The 20,635-nt window shown below is 45.7% G+C and overlaps 2 protein-coding genes across 3 annotated transcripts; one reads left to right on the top strand and one right to left on the bottom strand.

Annotated features, from left to right (window-relative positions):
• The first annotated feature begins 9,959 nt into the window (after positions 1 to 9,959).
• nanp (N-acetylneuraminic acid phosphatase) lies at positions 9,960 to 16,561 on the top strand. 2 transcript variants are annotated; one of them, XM_028423279.1, is made up of 3 exons: positions 9,960 to 10,106; positions 11,253 to 11,902; positions 16,270 to 16,561. In XM_028423279.1, the coding sequence occupies exons 1-2, from the start codon at positions 10,014 to 10,016 to the stop codon at positions 11,892 to 11,894; spliced, it is 735 nt and encodes a 244-aa protein (XP_028279080.1). In that variant the 5' UTR covers positions 9,960 to 10,013; the 3' UTR covers positions 11,895 to 11,902; positions 16,270 to 16,561. The 2 variants fall into 2 exon arrangements, with proteins under 2 accessions (XP_028279080.1, XP_028279081.1); XM_028423280.1 differs by having other exon boundaries at positions 12,385 to 16,561.
• On the bottom strand, positions 11,908 to 19,458 carry polr1b (RNA polymerase I subunit B). Its single transcript, XM_028423278.1, has 15 exons — positions 19,282 to 19,458; positions 18,565 to 18,732; positions 18,342 to 18,488; positions 18,117 to 18,249; positions 17,889 to 18,025; positions 16,611 to 16,834; positions 16,333 to 16,504; positions 15,987 to 16,158; positions 15,621 to 15,902; positions 15,394 to 15,527; positions 15,151 to 15,321; positions 14,919 to 15,075; positions 14,633 to 14,829; positions 14,312 to 14,562; positions 11,908 to 13,156 (listed from the first exon to the last, which is right to left on the bottom strand). The coding sequence occupies exons 1-15, from the start codon at positions 19,456 to 19,458 to the stop codon at positions 12,274 to 12,276; spliced, it is 3,405 nt and encodes a 1,134-aa protein (XP_028279079.1). The 3' UTR covers positions 11,908 to 12,273.
• Positions 19,459 to 20,635: the final 1,177 nt, after the last annotated feature.

Here is a 20,635-nt window from a genome sequence, read left to right as displayed (position 1 = left end):
TGTGAGCCAGCGGCGACTGATCTCTGAAGCATGACGTTCTCATCATGTTGCCACAACATTGTCAGAATGTCACAGCTCCTCATCATGTAGCAGATAAAGGTGACAGGGGTGGAGTAGGGTGGAGTAGGGTGGAGGGGGGGTTGGGAGTCTGGGCACACTTGACCAATCAGTCTGAAAAGTGAAGGACCGTGGGGGCGGCGAGCGGTGAAGCATTCTGTCAACGGTCGCTCTCTGCATTTAAAGACAGAAGTTTCAGACGCTGCGGCTGGAGGAGCTGTTTCAGCAGCTTTCAGCAGATTGTTTTGATTTTGTAATTTGTGTAATGTGCAGAGTGTGAGGACAGTTTGGACACTTGTGGGTTTTCTTACTGGTCTGATTGTGAAGTGCTGAGGCTGTCAGTCTCAGACACCGGCTCCTGGTCCCAGATGCTTTCATTGATTTGATGATTGGTTTCCAAACTAGAGAAGAAATAAACTCTCTGCTTCTTGTGTTTTTTAAACATTAAAATGGCTCCTTCCTAATTTTGATGCTTAGTGTCGTCGTGTCTTTACTTCTGAAAAGCCCCGTCTACCTCTGAGGCTAATCTTACAAAGTGTGTGTGTTGTGGCCTAGATGAGGGTTTGAATGAGGTCAGATGGATGTAGGTGCGGTCGACATGCTCTAATAACTCAAACTGAAGTCTTAATTAGATCCTGGCGTTGGTCGGCCTTCGAGTCGCTCCCTGTCCTGTGGACGGACCGGGGACGCTTAGTGAGACCACGCTGTGGTCCGCTGGGTGATGAGCAGTCATGGTTCCCATGCTGCCTCTCCACTCCCACTGTATCGTCAGATGCTGCGGTTGCCAAGGTGATAACAAGGTGTATGAAGCAGAGCTGGGACTGTGGGAGTGTGTTTCTCTGACTTCAGATTAGGTAAAAAAAAACAGCAGTGTTGTCATGGCTCTGGTTCCTGACAGGGAGGTGAAGGGCTGCCTGTCAGTCTGGATTACTTCTGTCTCAGCGGGGCTTTGACACTCACTGATAACTTCACACTCGCCTCGGTCGGGACACAGATTCTTCTTCTTACGGTGTTTATTCCCTCCTTCATCTCATTGCCTGTGTGTGTCGTGTCATGTTCCCCACATCACAGTTGCTGAGGGTCTCTGTCTCTGTCTGAGCTCACTGTGTGTACATTCAGGTGGATTTATGAATGGTATGTGCGAGCAGCTTTTTTCCATTCATAAAAGTCTCTGTTCTTCCCCGTATGCTGTTTTTTTTGGCACCATCATTCTTTGTAGTTTACATTCCTGTTTGTAACCAGGTAATTCAGTGTGTGTGTGTGTGTGTGTGTGTGTGTGACAGGCTGAATGTAACACACCAAACCGGATGGACCAGGCTGCAGTGGCAGCAGCACGCAATGCTCAGTAATCCTCTGTCTCTTGCACGCACACACTCGGCCGGTTTCCTCTGCAGCCACGTTCAGAAAGTCTCTGAAGAAGAAGAGTTAGCATCAAAAAGTCTGAGTCACTTTTTACTCCATGTTGAGCCTCATGTGTTCCCACCTGACCCCTGAACAGAAGGGCCCGGGCTGGGAGCAGATGAGGGCGTTCGGCGGTAAGACGAGTCGCCGTGTGCCAGTTATTGTTGCAGCGCAGCCATCACATGTGGCGGCTCTGCCCTGACAGCTCTCTGTTGCAGTGTCTTCTCACGAAAAGATCCCGCGAGGGAGGGGAAGGATCTGCAAAGCAGAGCAGAGTATCTAACGAAGAATCTTTCAGAAGCAGCTATTAGCGTCTGTGCCATCAGATAAATGGCTGAAAATGGCTGCCTGCGGTCTGTTCGCGTCCCTGCATGCTTCTGTGTGTTTGTGGTGTCTTTGGAGTTGTGTGTTGTTTCTGCGGTCAGCTCATTTGGTCCCATTTTGTAGCCTTTGTGTTTATTTTTCACAGTCGGTTGTATGTCTTTGTGGTCCCTTTAAATCTCTTTGGCGGTTGCTTTTTGGTCTCACCTTTTTTGGTTTGCATCTCGTGTTGTTTTCGGTGAGCTCACTGCAGCGCTGCGGTCTCAGAAAGTGCGTGCACATTGAGGTTTTTAAGAAAACATCTTCACCAAGTTTGCTCTGCAACAAATCACAACACTGTGGAAACATTTCCAGGAGCCCGGCTGGGAGATGCTAACAAAAGGTTAATAAACACAGGGTGCAGCATGGTGTCAGTAGCATGTTGATGTTGGGTGGTGCTTGGAGAGGCTCGTCTGTTGTAGCTGTTGTTTGGTGTCAGGGACGCTGTGTATCGCGCTTCTTTGTTCGCTGTGTGTTTTGTTTTCATGCTATTTGGTTTTGAACTTTGCTGTTGATGCTCATTGATGATCAGCCATGTTGTCGGGCTGTTGCAGGAGCAGGTGCATTCCCATGATCCTTCACTCTGCATATATGCAAGCCCTGTTTCTGTGAATGTTTGCAGTGTGTGTGCCATGCACCGTGGTTTTGGCTGTCTTGGTCATTTGACCTGTTTTCTGTGTGATGGACTGAGGATGTGATCAGCACCTGCCAGGTGGAAACAGCCTCTGTGCTAATTAAAGGCAGTCGAAGCCTCTCCACTGATCCTCCAGCCAGGCCCTTTTCCCCGACGTGGGCTGCTGATGGTGACAGCTTCTCATTGTGTTGTCTAAGTCCTGCTATAGTCCTTCTCAGCGTTCACATGTGCGTGCTGAATTTAACACTTTCCACTGTAGTTAGCTACACGCCTTTGTTTTCATGTGTTTACTCGTTGCTAATTGATGTCAACATCTGCTGATTTGGTTCCTCCACTGTGGAAACACAGAGCGGTGTAATAAACCTGCAGAAGGTCCGGCGTCCTTCATTTTCGATGGATCATTTTAAATCATTATGGTGTAAGGCAGCAGGTTTGAGTGGCGTTGCCGTGCACACCGTGTTTTTATAGGCAGTAAAGCGAGCTCTGTCCCACAATGAGAAATAAAGCAGAACACCTGAACTGGAACCTGCAGTTGAAAGAGTGAGCAGAAACCTCACGGATGAGGGTGATAAAATAAAACTCCCTGCGTGTCACGCTCGGCTTTTTCCGCCCACCCCCATGCACCAGTTGATATATTTCCTAAAAAAAGCAGCGATTGTGTACCTGAGCCGTACGTGATGCTGCCACATTTCTATTTTTAACGCTGGTGGCTGCCTTTGTGTTCGCACAGTTGGCTCACTGCTGTCGCTTTGATGTTTGGTTGGAAAATAACCGTCGGGTCAGGTACAGAAGACAACAATGAGGTGCCATTTTGTCTGACTCTTTTTTTATCAAACATCTTACAGCTTCCTGGTTTTGGATTAAGGGGGAAATAAATCCTCTACTCCACAGTTTAACATTCGTTTATTGTAACTCTGCTGAAGTCAAATGCAGCAACAAGTAAAAAGAGCTCCTCCGCCAGCAGCATGGGCATTAACGTACGGCAGCTTTGTGTTGAAACCGCCCCAGCTACATATATTTACTGTATAACACAGACATGTCATGAGAAACATAATCCAGTGGCAGGATTAGGCAATAAGACCTGACAATTATCTCAGCTCCGAGCAGCGTTCCTCTCACTTCGTCTCACCAACATCATTCCAGGAATGTAGCCATAGTCTGTGTCATTATACGCGCACAGCATAGCAGCCTGCACAAAACCCAGGTCCCAACACATCATTAACCTGCTGACTCACCTCATGGTTTCCAGCCAGGACCCTGTGAACCCTCAGGTTACACATTTCTCTCCACAGCAGGGAGAAATTCTCCTGTCCTGTTTCACATCTTTCAATCAATCAATCAGTAACTATTATCACAGTGAAGAGATGCCAGACCACTTCCTGTACCTGCAGAGTCATGGGTCTCCCTTCAGGTCCTAAACTGAACATCAGGGCATAGACGCAGGCGACATCTACCGATGAGAACCCCCGACACGTAGGCTGTTAAAGAGCATATACCTGCCTACACATCCTGGAACAAAGCCCGTCCCCTCTTGAGAAGCGTGGGCCCAGGGTTAAGGTGAGTCAGACCATACCTAGCTAGTACCTCTTAGCCCTTCTCCACTAGCCTGGGCTCCTTTTCTACCAGAGAGGTGACGTGCCGTGTTCTGGGAGCCGTTTTTGGCAGCCTAGGTTTGGAATCCTAGGGTCCCCCATTTGACCGCCGCCTGCACCTCACCCCTAAGCCCCCCTCTGGTGGGTGCTGGGTGTCATCTTGTGTGTTTTATGCCCAGTTAGGCCCTATGGGAGTTGGCCCAGCCACCAGGTTCATGGCTCCTTTGTTTAATTTGTCCATTCGAGGGTGTTTGGATTGAGTTACCGTAGTCTGGTTGTTTTGAGTCCCTGTGACTGTCGCCATACTGGCAGCATCACGGTCTGCCTGAATACCTGCTTAATCCAAATACAAGAAGCTCTTACACTCATTATTATGCAGCTAACTTGAGTTTATTTCTGCGGTACATTTTACACTTTAACAGCCAGTGGAAGTGCACTTTTGTGACTCACTGGCTGCAGATTATCTTGCATCATGAACATTTCTTTATCGTATCTTTTTGCCAAAGGAACCAAGTGATGCCAAAACATGTGTGAGATCCTCTTGCTGTCCATGTGTGTGATTAAAGCAGCTGCATCACCTTTTATCTTGGTAAACCTTTCCCTGGTTATACCCTTGCTTTACGCTGGATGTTTCTCTAGTGCTCTGCTCAAGGATGAGAAAACAAACCCAGTCCAGTCCCTCCTTCCCCCTGATTGGATCGTCATGAAGTACAAGCGAGTGGAGAGAACAAATGGTGAGTTGCTGCTTGACACTCTCCATTTGAATTGTTTTTCTTGTCTCCCTCTTCATCAGGGAGGAGTGTTGATGACATGACGTGCCCAGTGTCAACTGCAGAGGTTAACAAGAGGCTTCCAGATGGAGGAGACATGACTCCATATGGATTCTGTGTGTCATTGCTGCCTGTTCACTGTGAGATCACCCTCTGGCACCAAAGGACCGGATCATTCATAGTTTGGGAGGACTGTGCAGTAAATAATGTAATTAGCTCATGTAGCTTAGCTGTTTGGTGTTTACATGGTTAAACTGTGTATAGACAAACACATGATGCAAAGAGTGGGAGTGGTCATAAAGGATTTGTTTATGTTCCTCATGCATCCTTTGCCTCAGGGAGTTTGGAAAAGTCTGCAAAGGTTTCTCCTTGTAGCTGTGACTGTTTGGCTTATGTCATTACACAATTGGATCAAGTGGATTCGTTTCCACAGCAATGGAAGCAAGCATGCTCCAAACTCCGCTAACAGCTCCCATTAACACACCACTGCCAGAATATGGGAAGTATATGTCAAATTTAGGTGTACGGACATGGCAGCTTTCCATCCTGGGTGCCTTTTCTCAGGGCTCTCACTCTCTCTCTCTCTTTCATGAAGCAGGACAACAGGTTCTGATAGGGGCCGGTGACAGGTGGCCCCCCGGGGGAGACGGATAGCCGGGCCCTTCTTTTATCTCACCTGGCTGAGAAGAACGGGGCCTCTGACCCGGCTCCACAGAGGCTCAAAGGGAACCTTTGTTGTCAGCACCGATGGACAACAAAGAGGCCTTCTCCTCTGTCGGTCTGCAACCTCCTCTTCGTCATCTTCATCATCAGTAACTTCTGCTCTGACCACAGTTACACCTGTGTCTCTGTGTAGTCCGCCCATGATGTGGGTACAGCTGCACAGCTATCTGAGGCAGATCAAATGATCAGGCCCTGCTATGGCCCACTGAGTGTGCACGTCACAGTATGACTGTAATAACAAACTACTGCAGCCTGTGGTCCTCACAGCAGAGAGCCTCACAGGAGACACTGTAATGAAGCAGTGCTGATTGTTTTAGCTTTTTAGAACCCGGTCCATACATTAATTTTCTGTTGGACTCACACATTAAAGGTCGGGTAGGAGATTTCATTCTGATGCACTTTTTGTTAAATTAGTGTAACTTCTCTTTACAGTCCGATAGCAACCGATTAGTTCGGCAGTTTCGCTTTAAAACGAAGAATAAGAATCATCTGTGGAAGCTATAAAACACTAAAAACATCAGCCAATCCTCCGGGTGGACCCTGCACGGAGTATTGGCTGGTTGTCACTCTCTTCTTGCTCTGTGCACCAGAGAGGTACATGCATGATGGCCGAAGTCACAGACCACAGCTCGTCTTCAGGTGATGCGCGTCCATGTGATTGGGAGGCGTGGCTTCGGGGTGAGCTCCGAGAGAAAGGGGCGTGTGTTTACTTTAGAAATCTGGCTGACTCTCACTGAGTTTTCCAAACCTCCTACCCTACCTTTAAAATGACCACAACCACGATTACAATGTGTGACGTGTGTGTCTGTGTAGGAGACATGTTTGGCCACAGTAACGTTACAGAAGATGAAACAGAATCTGCAGGATGTTCTGAATAAAAAGTCCAATTCCCAAAGACGCAGCAGTGAAATAGAACAGAAACAGCTCGTGGTGTCAGGGCTTGGACTCAGACCAAAGATCCCCAACGTGCCTCCTAATATAACAGATACAAATTTCATAATAATAAATGTTGAGCTTGTGTTTTTTCTGCTTACTTTAGTTTCATTTTATAATAATCCTGACATACTTTTACTTTCAGTGGTTCTTCTTGTAGTCGAGTTCTTTTATTTTGTGACTTTTTACTTCAGTAATGAATCAATAAGTTATTATGTCTTGTGATTAGTGTGTCTGTTGTAATATATTAGCAGAACATTAGCAGCAGTTACAGAATGCACGAACACATACGTAATGTTTTGTTACATAACCTGTTTTGTGTTCCGTCGTTATCAGATGATCGTTGTGTCATCACTCGGTGGTTCAGCTTCGGATCAGCAGCCCTGTGGCTTCTCCACGGGTCCAGGCTGCCGTCACTTGATTGAAACTTTCTGAGGGGTTTTTCCACAATGTGTCCATGATGTCAGAGTTTTCTGATCACACAGGGAAGTTGAAGCTTCCAGACTTCAGCTGGCAGCTTGTTGGCTTCGAGTTTGTTTCTGATGTTCAAGCTTTCCTTCATGTTTGTGGTTCTACTTTTAATTTCAGCCGTGTGAAGTGAACGTTTAGGATCTCCCAAACCTGACACAAAGTGTTTTGATACAGGATTACAGCGCTTTCCACGGGCTGCAGTGCGACTGATTCGCAGGTTGTGTCTGTGTTGTGGTTTTCCTTGCGTGTGTTGGAGAGCAGCATTAAAGCCTCTGATCCCCTCCACCTGTCTCAGCCTGTCCCATCTCGTCCTCTCCTCCAGTCAGCCTGAAAATTGCACCTTTGGGATACAGGTGACGTGATGTGGGAGCTGTAGGTTAATTCCTCCACGTCGGAGGAGCTCCATCACGCACACACTTTGATGATGTGTCTCAAAAAGAAAGTCCTGATCTGTTTAATAAGTCTCAAAGTAACAAGTTTCAGCACGGCTGGTGAAAGACATTAGTGTGTCTCTAAAGAAAGAGAGAAGTCGTAAATTAATATTTGCTGTGTGACTCTTCTTCTTGTGTTTGGCTCCCATCGATGTGCATGAAGGGCCAAAGAGCTCTCCAGGATGTGATGTATTTCCCGAAAATGAAACAAGGAAATTCTATTTTTGAATTGATGTTCATGTTGATGCTGCTGTTGTATCATGCAGGTATAGATGTGTTTATTTGTTTGTTTTTATGCACACTAAACACACTGTGTGTCCCCTTTAGTGTCCTTTGATTCATACATGTGAGGAACCCCCTGCCTTCGCAGACAGGCCTGGATCAGGTCTTCCATGGTCCAGGTTCTCAGTGCTATACTCCACTGACCACACATAGTTTCGCCTCCCTCCCTGCTGCTGCTGCTGCTGCTGCTGCTGCTGCTGCGCTGGTTCAGTGGCCGGTCAGGAGAACTCAGGTGTATCAGCAGAGGGATGGGATGGGATGCCAGAACCCTCTGGGAGGTCCTGTCCCCTCATAACTATACCCACCCTTCTGAGGATATTAAGGAAATAGCCAATTTATGTTGCAGTCCTGCAGGCCCTGCACGATTTACATAAGCATCTCGGAGGAGCATATCGCTCCTTGATCAAACAGAGCGTTGCATAACTGCTAAAAGAGGCACCGTGCTGCCCGGAGCATGCTGCTTTTGTTTGTGTGTACGTGCAGGTTGCCAGACTCCCCCCCTGTTACCATGACAAGTGCCATTAGGCACACCAGCGCCTCTCTATTTAGACTGTAGTTCATACATTCCCCCGCACTCGATAAAATCTCACATCTATGTGTGGGTGTGTGTCTGTGTGTGTGTGGCCAGAGTTTGTCTCTATATCAGGTTTGATGGAAACACCTTGACAGAGGAAGGACAGAGGAAGGACAGTGGCGTCGCAGACATATTTGATGGGAATCTTTCGGAGCAAGCAGCGGTTTAATGATGGCAGATAGTGGGTTTGGTATCAGCTGCTCCAGAGTGGCACCGATGAAACCTGTGTGAGCCAATCCTCCTATCTTTTGACCTGCATGCTGCATGTTGCACATGTCTGGTGTCACGTAGAGCTCAGAACATGCACCATTCTCCACAGATCGATCAATTGCATCCAAAGTATCTGAATCCCCAACCCACTTCCTCTGATGGCCTAAAGACTCACCTGTGTCTGTGGCATCCAGGTGTGACCCAGAATTAGTCATAGGCAGAATTAGTCAGAGTGACACAACAGGTAAAGATTTCCTCTCAAAGAAATATCCTCTCCTGCTGTGAGGTGTCTGCTGGATTGACATCCTTAATTACTGGCCTTTGCAGGGGATCGGTGCCCAGCTGAGCGATGGCGTGTGACTCTGTGCAGCCGCGGCCACCCACTCAGATGAAAGAGGAATGGCGTCGTGCAGTCAAAGACACCAGTCCTTCACATGCATGCACTTTCCTGGAAGGAGTCACACAGTGAGGGAAGTTGTTTGGCTCTTTACCCCCAATCCCACACACACACACACACACACACACATCTGAGGGGAAATTCCATCTTAAAACTTGTAAGTTTGCTCATCTACTGTTTATGTTTCACTTCCCTTTTTAAAGTTTAGGTAAATAAAAACAGTTCAACAGGCAGCAGGTGTTTGTTTTGGTGGATAATCGCAGGTTTAGGCCTTCTCCTGATTTATAGTTTATCTATCCCCCCCAGTACAATATGAATAATGAGACCTCTCAGAGTCCTCTCAGGTAATGTGAGAAAGGATTGTTGTGATTTCTGATTGGTGTTTCGTGCAACAGGCCTGCACACTGTTGCGTGTGAACCTCTGGCCCTCTGCCAGATCAGAGACAGAGTTAAAGGACAGGTTGCATAAGAACTGAGGTGTTTTCATTTTGACAGAAAGTGTGTCACGGAATATGTGTTGAAATTGGCAATATGCACCGCCACCAGTCACGTAGGGCTTGTATTCAGGGAAGCGATGGCACTGATGGTATGCTGCTTTAGTTTGATTATCATCAGCGCCTCATCTGTCTAAAAATACATGTGTAAAAATAAGCCGGCTCCAGCCACCAAATGGAAAACTGGTGTTAATGGAAAATAGTGCATGATGTGAGTAGCACAGTTAATAATGGAGTCAAATATGGTAAAAAGATTCCGTCAGGTCTTAAAAAGATTTCAATATGTCCCACAGGAAAGGTTGGATGGAGGCGGAAGGATGGATGGATTTTTTTTTCCCGTTTATCATTTGTTTAAATAATAACTGAATAGATGTGTAATTTGGGAAACTACTGGATAAAGTGTAAAATCTGGTTGTAATCATTCATTTTAGAGGAGAAAATAATTAAAACTCACTTATTAATTCAAATAGACTTGATTAGCTTAATCGATAATTTAATAAAAGTTTCTGTACTTTAGGAACAGGCTGTATCTTAAATTTAATGGCGCCACCGCGAGTATAAACGTCGCAAGTGCTTCATACACGTTAGAACTACGACTCCCATCATGCATCTGTACACGGATGTACTTCCGCAAACGACCACAACCATGAGCACAAGGTGCAACGACTGCAACAGTTTCTGGCGATGGCGCGTACAGACAGTGTAAAGGCGATATTGTTTGATTTGGACAACACGCTCATTGAAACCAGTCGAGCAGGAGGAGCGGCGATAAAAAAGGTAAAATAAAATAAAGTTTATTTATTTATTGTGTAGCATTTTAGGCTAGCTTCGGTTTGTCACCGGCAGCCGGAGTTGTAGTTTTATTTTGAAGAACGTAGATTATTTGGTGATTCGTTTTTGACAAGTGGAAGTTTTATTGTCATTTAATGTGTTTAATTCAGCCCCTTTAACGTGCACGGTAACGGTTTGGTGCTGTGAACGGTGTTTTAATTGCGGCTGCAGCTGCTGCACGGTTCTTCCTGGTACGGGTGCCGTGAGGGCTCATGGTTTTCGTATTTTAAAAATCGCTCTTTTTTTAGCTGAATACTAAACGTTTTTATTCAACTATATTTGTTATGTGCTGTTGTACTACGACTACTCTACCGGTCAAAAGTTTTAGAACACCCAGATTTTTCCAGCTTTTTATTGAACATTGTGCAGTTTAATGTCTCACTGTACCATAGAACACAAAGTAAAATCATGAAATCAATTTATAATCCAAAATGTTTTCTAAACTTATGACTCATCACAGTCAAAGCCAGGTGTGGCAGCTGTAACATCTCTTCTGTCCAGCTTGACTGCGTTCAAGTCTGAAAACGTGTCCATGATTTCAAGATTACCATCTTCCTCTTCATCTGTCATAGCTTGGCCTTGTGTTTTGGGTCATCATCTTGCTGTAGGACGAACCCCTGACCAACACACTTTACCGTTTTACACTTACCTTTGTACCATTTCAAGCTTTTCATCAGACTTGACGTGCTTTAATTTAAGTAAAAAATGGGGTGTTTTAAACTTTTGACCGATAGTGTATGTACACAGCCGGTGTGTCGGATTATGTGGTGCCCGGATCAACTGCTCACAGACTCGGTGTGTGATACAGATGTAACGTGGGCAAACCAGGACGTAAACATCGGCAGTTCTTCTTTCATAAAATTCGACTTTTAATCGTTTGTGAGGCCAAATTTAAAGAAAAAACACGATGACATCATGAACACTGGAGGTTTGATAACAGGATCAATAGAGAGTTGTAGGTTTTACAATAAGTGTTTATTGGAAGAGCACTATTTTATTGTGAAACAGGCAGGTACAGATGATGCACGATGTTATCTTATTGTATCGTACTGATTTTGTATATTTACACATGGCACCTTTTCTCTGTTACAGACCAGTGAACTTTTAAAGACCACACTCGGCCTTGATGACAACACAGTCTGCAGCATATGTGACAAGTTCAAGCAGAAGCTCTTTCTGGAGAGTTTTGACCCCTCATCTGGCCGATCCATAGATGACGTCCGTGTGTGTCACTGGGAGGAAAGCATCACGGAGGCTGTTGGAAGCGGTCCCACCCTGTCTTTGGCAGCTCAGTGCTACTACCTGTGGAAGAACAGTCGCCTGGAAGTTCTCAGTCTGTCTCCTGAGGTCTGCAACCTTCTGAAAGACCTGCGCAGCCGATACAAGCTGCTGCTGCTGACCAACGGGGAGGCTCAGACCCAGAGAGAGAAAGTGGAGGCAGCCAGATGTGAGGGATTCTTTGATGCCATCGTGATCGGAGGAGAACACGTCGAGCAGAAGCCGCTACCCTCCATCTTTACTCTGTGTTTTGACATGCTGAAGGTGGAGGCCCAGGACTGTGTCATGGTGGGAGACTCTCTGGACACAGATATTCAGGGAGGATTCAATGCAGGAGTACGAGCCACTGTTTGGATTAACAGCACACAAAGTGCTGTGATGGAGGGTTCAGTGAAGCCGGATTACACCATCCCCACTGTACTGGACCTGCCCGATGTTCTGGCACAGCTGCATTAAGGACACGGGTAAGTTTAAATTTGATTAGATTTATTTAAATAGGACAATTTGTAAAGCAAGTCCATTAACTGGTCTTAGAGATGCCTGCATGTGCACATATACAGTTACTCTTTAGATAATTCTAATAATCTCTCACCAAGTTTCCCTTAAAAGCAGGACCGTTACTTGCACAAATTATGGATCTCAACTGAAGGACTGACAATAAATCTCAGAACAAGCATATTTTATTTGACAATCAGAATGCTGACTTTAATTCCAACATATGCTCAAACTTTACCATTTTTACAGCATCTTCACTCATATCAAACACTTGATTGGGCGATAAACATCTCAGGCACTTGGGCATAATTGCAAAGAGCCTTTACACCGTCTCAGTCCTTCACTTAATATCCAGTTTGACTTTGATGTTCATTGCCGCGAGTTCAGCTACAAAATAGCGGAAGACGTACGGAACAGACACAGAGTCAATGGAGTCACTTTTGCCACACAGGGTGCAGACTGTCTGACGATGGCGCATGGACGACCAGATTGGCGGCGGTTTCTCCAACAGAGGGGAGAGAAGGCTGCCGCAGTCAACGCACACCTGAGCTACCGATCGGTCCGAGCAGTTGAAGAGACGATCGTGGAGCAAGAATGAAGAGCCGTGAGCCAGCAGGGCGTCTCGCTCCATCTCCCCAAAACGGATGCCACCCTGGACGTTCCTTCCTCCCACGGGCTGGTTGGTCACCTTGTCTCGTGCTCCCGTGGTCCTCACCTGAAATTTGTCAGAGACCATGTGACGTAGTCGCTGGTAGTAGACGACGCCGATGAAGATGTCTGCCTCAAGCTCCAGACCGCTCAGCCCACTGTAGAGCCGCTCTGTGCCGTAGTAGTTGTAGCCGCCCGCCCGAAGCATGTCACCAAAGTACTCGAGTGCAGAGTTCTCCTCGGAGAAGGTGAAGGGTGTGGCGTCGTAGCTCAGTCCGTGCAGGGCGGCGGACTTACCGGCCATGCTCTCAATCAGCATCCCGATTGTCATACGAGAGGGGAAGCCGTGGGGGTTGAACAGGATGTCCGGAGCCATGCCGCTCTCCGTGAAGGGCATGTCCTCCGCTGGCCAGAGGCGGCTCAGGATGCCTTTCTGACCGTGGCGGCTGGCAAACTTGTCCCCAATGGTGGGGTTTCGTGGGATTCGTAAGGTGATGCAGATGCGTTTGAAGCGGCCTGAGCCATTGTCATTGCTGCAGATCTTTATGTTGTCAACAACACAGGCTTCTTGGCTCCTGCAGAGAGAAGAGAGAAAGATGTGAGCTGATGAAGTGCACGCTTACGACTAAACATTATTGTGAAATCATCCAGGGCTGCTACATGACCCCCTCAGATATTTTTTAAATTTTTCACTGCTGTACAGATATCAATATCATGGAGAAACCCAGAGGTTTTCGGTCTGCAAGTGTAACCATTTGCAAAATACAGCCCAGAAATGTAATTATGGTCGTTAGTGGATTTGCTTTCAGCCAAGTTTAAGCTTTCACTGCTCGGCCTCTATTGCATGTAGGAATCTGGTGTTTGCCGCATAGGGCTAACCTTTTCCATAGAATCAGAAAATGTAATCAAATGCGATGGACAGTTGATGTTTGGTACAGTTATACTGGTAATATGTCTCTACCAGGAAATACCAGCAGTATATTTATATCTTGTAAAGAAATGCCACAGGAAGTGTTTTAATATGTTGTGTTTACCATTTTTATGAAAATGTGCTTTTTTCAAAGCCATATTTGAGCATGTTGACAGTAATCCAGCGCCTTCATATTTTTACCACATGATCTCACATATATCAGCATGATGTGGCATGAATGTGGTTTTGTTGCTAAGCTTAGTTTTTAAGTTATGATTTTTTTTTATTGTGGTAACATTTTCCCATATTTCACTTAAAAACATAGCTTAGCACCAAAACCATATTCATGCCACATCATGCTGAGATATGTGAGATCATGTGGTAAAAATATGAAGGTGCTGGATTACTGCCAACATGGTCAAATATGGCTTTGAAAATAGCACATTTTCATAAAAATGGTAAAACACAACATATTATAAATATACTGCTGGTATTTCCTGGTAGAGACATATCACCACTATAACTGTACCAAACATCAACTCTCCATCCTAAATAATAAAATTTGGACAAATGTTTGCACACACACTCTCTCTCTCTCACACACCCACACACACACTCGCTCTCTCTCTCTCTCTCTCTCTCTCACACACACCCACACACACTCTCTCTCTCTCTCACACACCCACACACACACTCTCTCTCTCTCTCACACACACCCACACACTCTCTCTTTCTCAAACACACTCTCACACACACACACACTCTCTCTCTCTCTCTCTCTCTCTCTCTCTCTCTCTCTCTCACACGATGTTACACTTACTTGTAAAAGGAGACGTAGGTCTGGCCGGTGTTGAGGTTGATGTAGCTGTAGAATGGATCTCCGTGCTGAAGTGTTGATCCAATGAAAGGTAGTCCATCAGCATCCAGTTTCTCATTGACCTTAGGATCGCCTGGCTTGGCCCCAAACACCACACCATCTTCTCCCCTCGCCTTGTCTGCCAAGTCCACCAGCTCAGTCTTGTAGATGGTTCCATGGGCAAAGCCTCGCTCCCATGAGGACTTGTTTACAATCTGATGAGTGCAAAGTGTGTCAGCTGATGATCAGTCCTATCAGGAGAATAAAAACAGCACTATCACTCACCATGGCGTCTTCCATGTCATAGCCTGAGTACGATATCACAGCCACAATGGCGTTGGTGCCGCTAGGGTAGTTGTCCAGGTTGTAGTGGTCATACATGGAGGGCCTGACCATCGGACTCTGTGGCGTCTGGAGCCGGTACAGCTTGTTATCGGAGCGATCGGTGAACGAGTGAAGGGGGAAGCCCATCGTCTGCTTACCTGAAAGTTTCATACCATCAATACTTTATAACTGTGCAGGTCAGAAAATCTGAAGCAGATTCACATCTACATCATGACTTTAAACCTACCCATCTGACACTGGTACATGTTCCTAGGACTTTGGTTGTGGTCCGAGTATGGGATGAAGCTTGCTACAACACTGAGCATGCTGTGAGGGAAGAGCTCCTGGTGTGTGCTCACTCCTGGCTCAATCTCATCCTCCAAAATCCCCACATTGAGGTAAAGCTGAAAGAAAGGACGATCAGATACAAGAACAAGCCACGTGCTTCCAAAGTATAGCTTTAAAACATCAGCATTTACCTGTTCGAATGTGCCGATCAGCTCTTGCTTGCCAAGAGCCAGGTTGCGCACCGGGCGCATCATGCGGCAAGGTGTTGTGAAGAGGAACAGGCCTGCATATAAGCTGGCCTTGCCTGTTTTGGGAACCAGAACAATCTCAGTCCATGGAGGCATCTTCTTCTCTCTCAGGACCTGGAGAGATTTTCATGAAATATTCAGAATAAGTAATAATTGTTTTACTTACAGTTTAAAGGGTTAACCTACCTTGAACCTCCGCAGTGAGTCAACCACAGCTGGAGCCAAATCAGCCTCCACCCAGCCAACAACAGCCCCGTCCAGGACCACAGGGTAGCAGTCTGAAAAGGCTTGGCCAGGAGATCCGTCCACTGGAGTGACACCTTAGACACCAGACAAAAAAAATATTTAACAAATAACATTTCGATTCACTGAGACGCAGTTAGGCTGCTGTTTGGTGTGAAGTCAGTCCATACCAAGGGAGCAGAGCAGAGCAGGCAGAGACACAGTCGACACTGTTGGCGTCACAATTTCACAACTGGCTGTCATGTGGTTCATGAGTCCACAGGGCTCTCCGTCTGGAGTGTGGACAGGACAGAGGAAGCCCCAGGACTCAGGCAGCAGCTTACGAACAGACGTGGTCCTCATCTTGGCAAACGCTGCTCCTCTGTGCACACAGCGGAAGTGGGACAGGTAGCGGATGAAATTGAGCTTATCGGCTACAACGCACAGGCCTGTGTTTTGTAGCATGCCGAGACCTGCGGAAAGAGGGAACACGTGTTAGAAATGGATGAGTTTTTAAGATCATAACATGTCTTTACTGTCTGCTCCTGTAGCTGCACCTGTCTTAGATTGAAGGTTCCCCGTAGCCAGTAGATATTCAAAAGGTCTGGTCAGATCAGAGCCCGAGTTAAAGAGCTTCATCATCGCTTCAGTGCTCAGCTCTCCATGTAGTCTGTTGCTCTTCTTAGCCAAGGACAGTTTTACAGACACCAACCACGCAGACATTTTCTCCTGTGAAAAATATTCAAGTGGTTATAGCTCCACACGTCGAGTGGAAGGCAAAAATATCACTCTGGATTTTGTTATTTTACCAATGGTAATCTGACCTCTCTGTCTTTACAGAATGGAGTGGCATCTGCTCTGAATCACTAATGGCCAGGGACTGTTTGACTTCAATACACTTGCCTTCATGAACATGAGGTAGAGCTGACCAGGCGTGAGCACTTCCTGACACATGATGCTGTCCTGGTTTTCCTCCATGCACTCCTGCTTGGCAAATGTGAAAAGCTTTCTCGTCATCAGACACAGCATGTAGAACTTCTCCAGGTCTGACTTCAGGTGGATGCAGATGCACTCGCTAATAAAACAGAAGACATAATTTACTAAATACGCCAAATAAATAAACAGCATACACGGTGTGTTTCTGCTGTCGGGTTGTGAATTTAAAATATAACAGAGCTTACTCCAACAGGAAGCTGGCACACTGTTCATTTGTGTACCACTCAGGGAGGTTCATCTTAATCCTGAAGCGCTCTCCGAGGTAATTGAGGACCTTGCTGCGGGTGGTGCAGTCTTCCTCCATCACAATGCGCAGCATCTCTGACACACAGGTCTTATAAAAAGAATTGTCTTCACGTCCTTTGATCAGCTCCTGGTAGATCTGGAAATCTGTGAAGTCCACCAGGGCCTGAAGACACCAGACAAAAAGAGCCACATGAATACTTCAGACCCACACAGCAAACCTGTTGTGGCCCATGTCTGGCTCTTATCTGGCCCACTTATTGAATGGAATGATGGCACAGGCCACATCCATTTACCTAATGTCTAATAAAATGTTTATGTTTTCTATTAAAAATGAGCCATTTTGTGTGTTTTTTTCCCATTTTCAGCACCACCCCTTATGAAATTGGTGATGATTAAAGGGTTAAAATCCTGGAGGAAAATGATTTTTTCACTACTTTTGATCAGAACTGAAGTTAATTAAAAGGTCTATGCAAAAAAATATTTATTTGATATATTTTTAAAACTGTTAAAGTTAGAGGACGTTTTTGTCCTGAACAACATGAAAGGGTAGTGTTTACGAACATTGCACAAGGGTTAAATTTATTCTTGGTTATCACATATAAGAAATTATAATTCGACCAAAAACAAATGAACCTCAAAAATTGTTGTTTTTCATCTGTCAAAAAGTGACTGTGGCCCCCAGTGAGCCCATGAGCCTTTTTCTGCCTCAAAATTACTTGAATTCATTCTTGTCTGTGATATTTAACAGATTATAATCCAACCAACCCATCTATACCTGTCAACACACCTTTAAAGGGCCGATACACCATATAAATAAAGTATTGTTTTCCAGCTGCCAAAAAGGCCTCTACACAGTGCATGAGTGGCCATGTCTGCCTCAAAATTACTTGAATTCATTCTTGTCTGTGATATTTAACAGATTATCATCCAATTAGCCCCTTTATATCCATGAAGCCCCCTTTAAAGGGTCAATAAACCTCAAAATTGATGTTTTCCACCTGCCCAAAAGTGATTAAGGCCACTACAGAGCACCTGAGTGGATATTTCTGCCTCAGAATTACTTGAGTCTTGATTTTTTGATTTTTGACAATTACATCTTTCTCTGCGTCTTTGGTTCCCGTGGCGGAAATCGGTTTTTGGCACAACACACCGTCGATACTAGAAGTGGGCCACATTTGCTATCTGAGGAGAGTTTATAACTGTACCCTAATACATACCTTCAGAACAAAGCCCAGCGGGAGGAAGAAGAGCTCTTTCTGGTAGATGAAGTTCACCATAACGGTTCCATTTTCCAGATAATGTAGGTTCATGTTGATCGCCGTGTGCTCTTCTTTCACACATCGCATAGAAATACCTGCGAGAACGAGATGATGGCGTTAGATAAAACTCAGATCGCTCAGGCTACAGCTGTTGTACTGTCCCTTCATCTGTGTGGCCATACTCACCATACTGAGTGTATCCCTGTCCTCTGCCCTTCCACTTAGGTCTCGACATGGCAATGGGGTAGTTCCTTCTCGGCATGATCAGCATACGGATAACTTTCTCAATCCCATTCACAATGAAATAGCCTCCCATTTCCTGATGAAGTTAAATGGAGTTTTATCAAATATTCTCTCCAAAGGTTGATTTTTGTTTTTACATTTTGCAGTTTATTGTTTTGAAATGCCTACCTCTGCTTCCTCGTGGTGTTCTACGAGCTCTTTAGGGGACATGCCATGCAGGTTACACAGCTTGGACTTCACCATGATCGGCACATGACCCAGGGACTGCTTGATGATGCCTTTGGGAACTCCGTTCACCGACCAGCTGACGTCTGCCTGAGACGACAACACGACACTCAACCCATGTTTCTCACTTTATTGTAATATGACCGTAATCATCCGTTATCCTTACCACAAGCTTTCCTTTGTATGAGCATCTTCTCCCCCGGCACTCGGCTGGGAACACCTTCAGCTCTCTACAGATGCTCCCTTTGGCGACCACTGGACTGTGGATGGTGGCTTCAACAAACGCGAGGCTGATTTTGTCATTTTTGAATGCAAACTCTAAGGATGGGATCGCCTGAGAGACGCAGTACATCACACAACAATGACTCTTTACATGAGAAGCTTTGATGCAGGAGAGATACAGAAAGCAACAAGATAATCATGGCTGCAAATAAAGGTTGGCTTGTCATAGCTGATAAAGTTAATGTTATCTGGGTCCTGATATTTTATTAATCATGTTTTTCTGGGACACTTAATGAAGCTGGGCTTAAACTTGTGTAGTCTAATCACTTAGAATTAATTGAAGAATGCTTAGAAAGGCTAAACTGACAAACCAAACTGCTCAGAGAACCAGCATAAAGGGTTAACTTGTACTAGCAGTAGTAGTTATACGTCACAGGACAACGTTATGAAGCAACAAAATGATTCAATACATATATTTACATCATACTTGGTTTATTATGAGTTAATATTCAACCGGATATACGCGTTTTAGAACTTTTCTGAACCCATGCTAGCGTTCTTAGCATGCTGTTAGCATCTTCCTTGTGTTGCTGGCTATAGTTAACCACTTGTCTTCCAGACAGAAACATGTCTAAAAAAGAAAAAAAAAAGTTTAACCGACCTGCACAACGCGGCTGAGTCCGTCAGTGACCGCCTGGTCGAAGGACTCGATGTGGGCTTTTGTCAGGTCCTGCACGGCAGCGTGCTGTTTGTCCTTTAAAGCGCCGAATCCTCCGTCTGTCAGGTTCTTTAAACTCGGAGCTTTGGGTAAATCACTCCACTTGGTTGAAAAGTCCATGCTTGCTGTCCTATGGGTGTATATGCATGTTTACCACACGTGCATACGGATCCCGGAAGTACGTCTTTGCGACCCGGAAGAAGATTTTCTTCTTCTTGGCAGAAATCACAGCAGGCTGCATAGTAGCTGTTTATACAGCCAGTCTGGCAGTTTATGTTTAGATTATTTCAAATTACACACATTGCTGTAAATTGCTTAAATACGAAGTAAGCTACCTGAGTTAGCATCAGATTAAAATTCACAGATTCACAGCTTGCAAGTAGCCGGAAGTTGAATCACAGTATAAACATCTTCCTTATTAAAGATGTAAACCAGCACACACACACACATCATACACACTTTGTCTAAAAAGTCTGGGACCAACTGTAATTTATGTGAAACCCTTATTTTGTTTGTGAACATCAAAAAACAGGGACACGTCCCTTTATTGTTCTCATCTATATTTCCCTATTGTGGGACAAATAAAGGTTTTCTTAATAAAAACAGGTCCAGATCTAAAACTGTTACACTGCGACAAAATCAAATCTGTGCTAGATTATTTTTAAAGAGCCTAAAAATGTGTTAAACACTGTCTGAGTCACGGTGCGTGCAGGTTTTAATGCTCGCTTTTGTCCAGGGGGAGGCGCTGTAGCACCAACAACCCTCCGTGTTTTTGAATGGAAAAAGCAGACAGAGCAGCAGAGGTGAAGCTGCTGTAACACAAAAAAAGAGTCGTGTTAGCTTGTTGTGCTGTGTTCGGTGTGTTGAGCGGTGTCAGAGTGTTAAAAAAAAGACTGGGTCCCGCTGTATTACTCAGGCTGCACTACAGCGTCTATTCACAGGCGCGATCCCACTACTGAGCGGCACGGGGGCTTTGACCTGCTCCGTTTCCGACCTGGGCCGGTGCACCCCTCCTTAGGCGACCTGGTGGTCCCGAGCTCCCCCAGGAGCACCATATCGATACCGAACTTAGTGCGGACACCCGATCGGCATAGTCCGCTGCAGCTCAGAGCTCCTGAGCTCAAGCGATCCGCCAGCCTCAGCCTCCCGGTAGCTTGGATTACAGGCGCGCGCCACCGCACCCGGCGAGGAACTAGGAGCACATATCGGTCTTTTGACTTCGACAAAAGTGACGTCATCACGCACGACACGACGGCGACGCCTGGTGGTCGCAGAAGAGAGCTGCACTGAACCATAA

The sequence above is a fragment of the Parambassis ranga genome, chromosome 15 (genome assembly GCF_900634625.1).
Source record: "Parambassis ranga chromosome 15, fParRan2.1, whole genome shotgun sequence".
NCBI classification, from domain to species: domain Eukaryota; kingdom Metazoa; phylum Chordata; class Actinopteri; family Ambassidae; genus Parambassis; species Parambassis ranga.
The sequence above is the reverse complement of the archived record's forward strand: the minus strand, read 5'-3'. Positions and strand labels throughout refer to the sequence as shown.

Coding starts and splice junctions, on each gene's coding strand:
- nanp (XM_028423279.1), top strand. CDS start 10,014: ATGGCGCGTACAGACAGTGTAAAGGCGATATTGTTTGATTTGGACAAC. Junction 10,107..11,252: donor GAGGAGCGGCGATAAAAAAG/GTAAAATAAAAT, acceptor TCTCTGTTACAG/ACCAGTGAACTTTTAAAGAC.
- polr1b (XM_028423278.1), bottom strand. CDS start 19,458: ATGGACTTTTCAACCAAGTGGAGTGATTTACCCAAAGCTCCGAGTTTA. Junction 16,835..17,888: donor CGCTGGGCTTTGTTCTGAAG/GTATGTATTAGG, acceptor TGGTGTCTTCAG/GCCCTGGTGGACTTCACAGA. Junction 14,563..14,632: donor ATGACATGGAAGACGCCATG/GTGAGTGATAGT, acceptor TGCACTCATCAG/ATTGTAAACAAGTCCTCATG.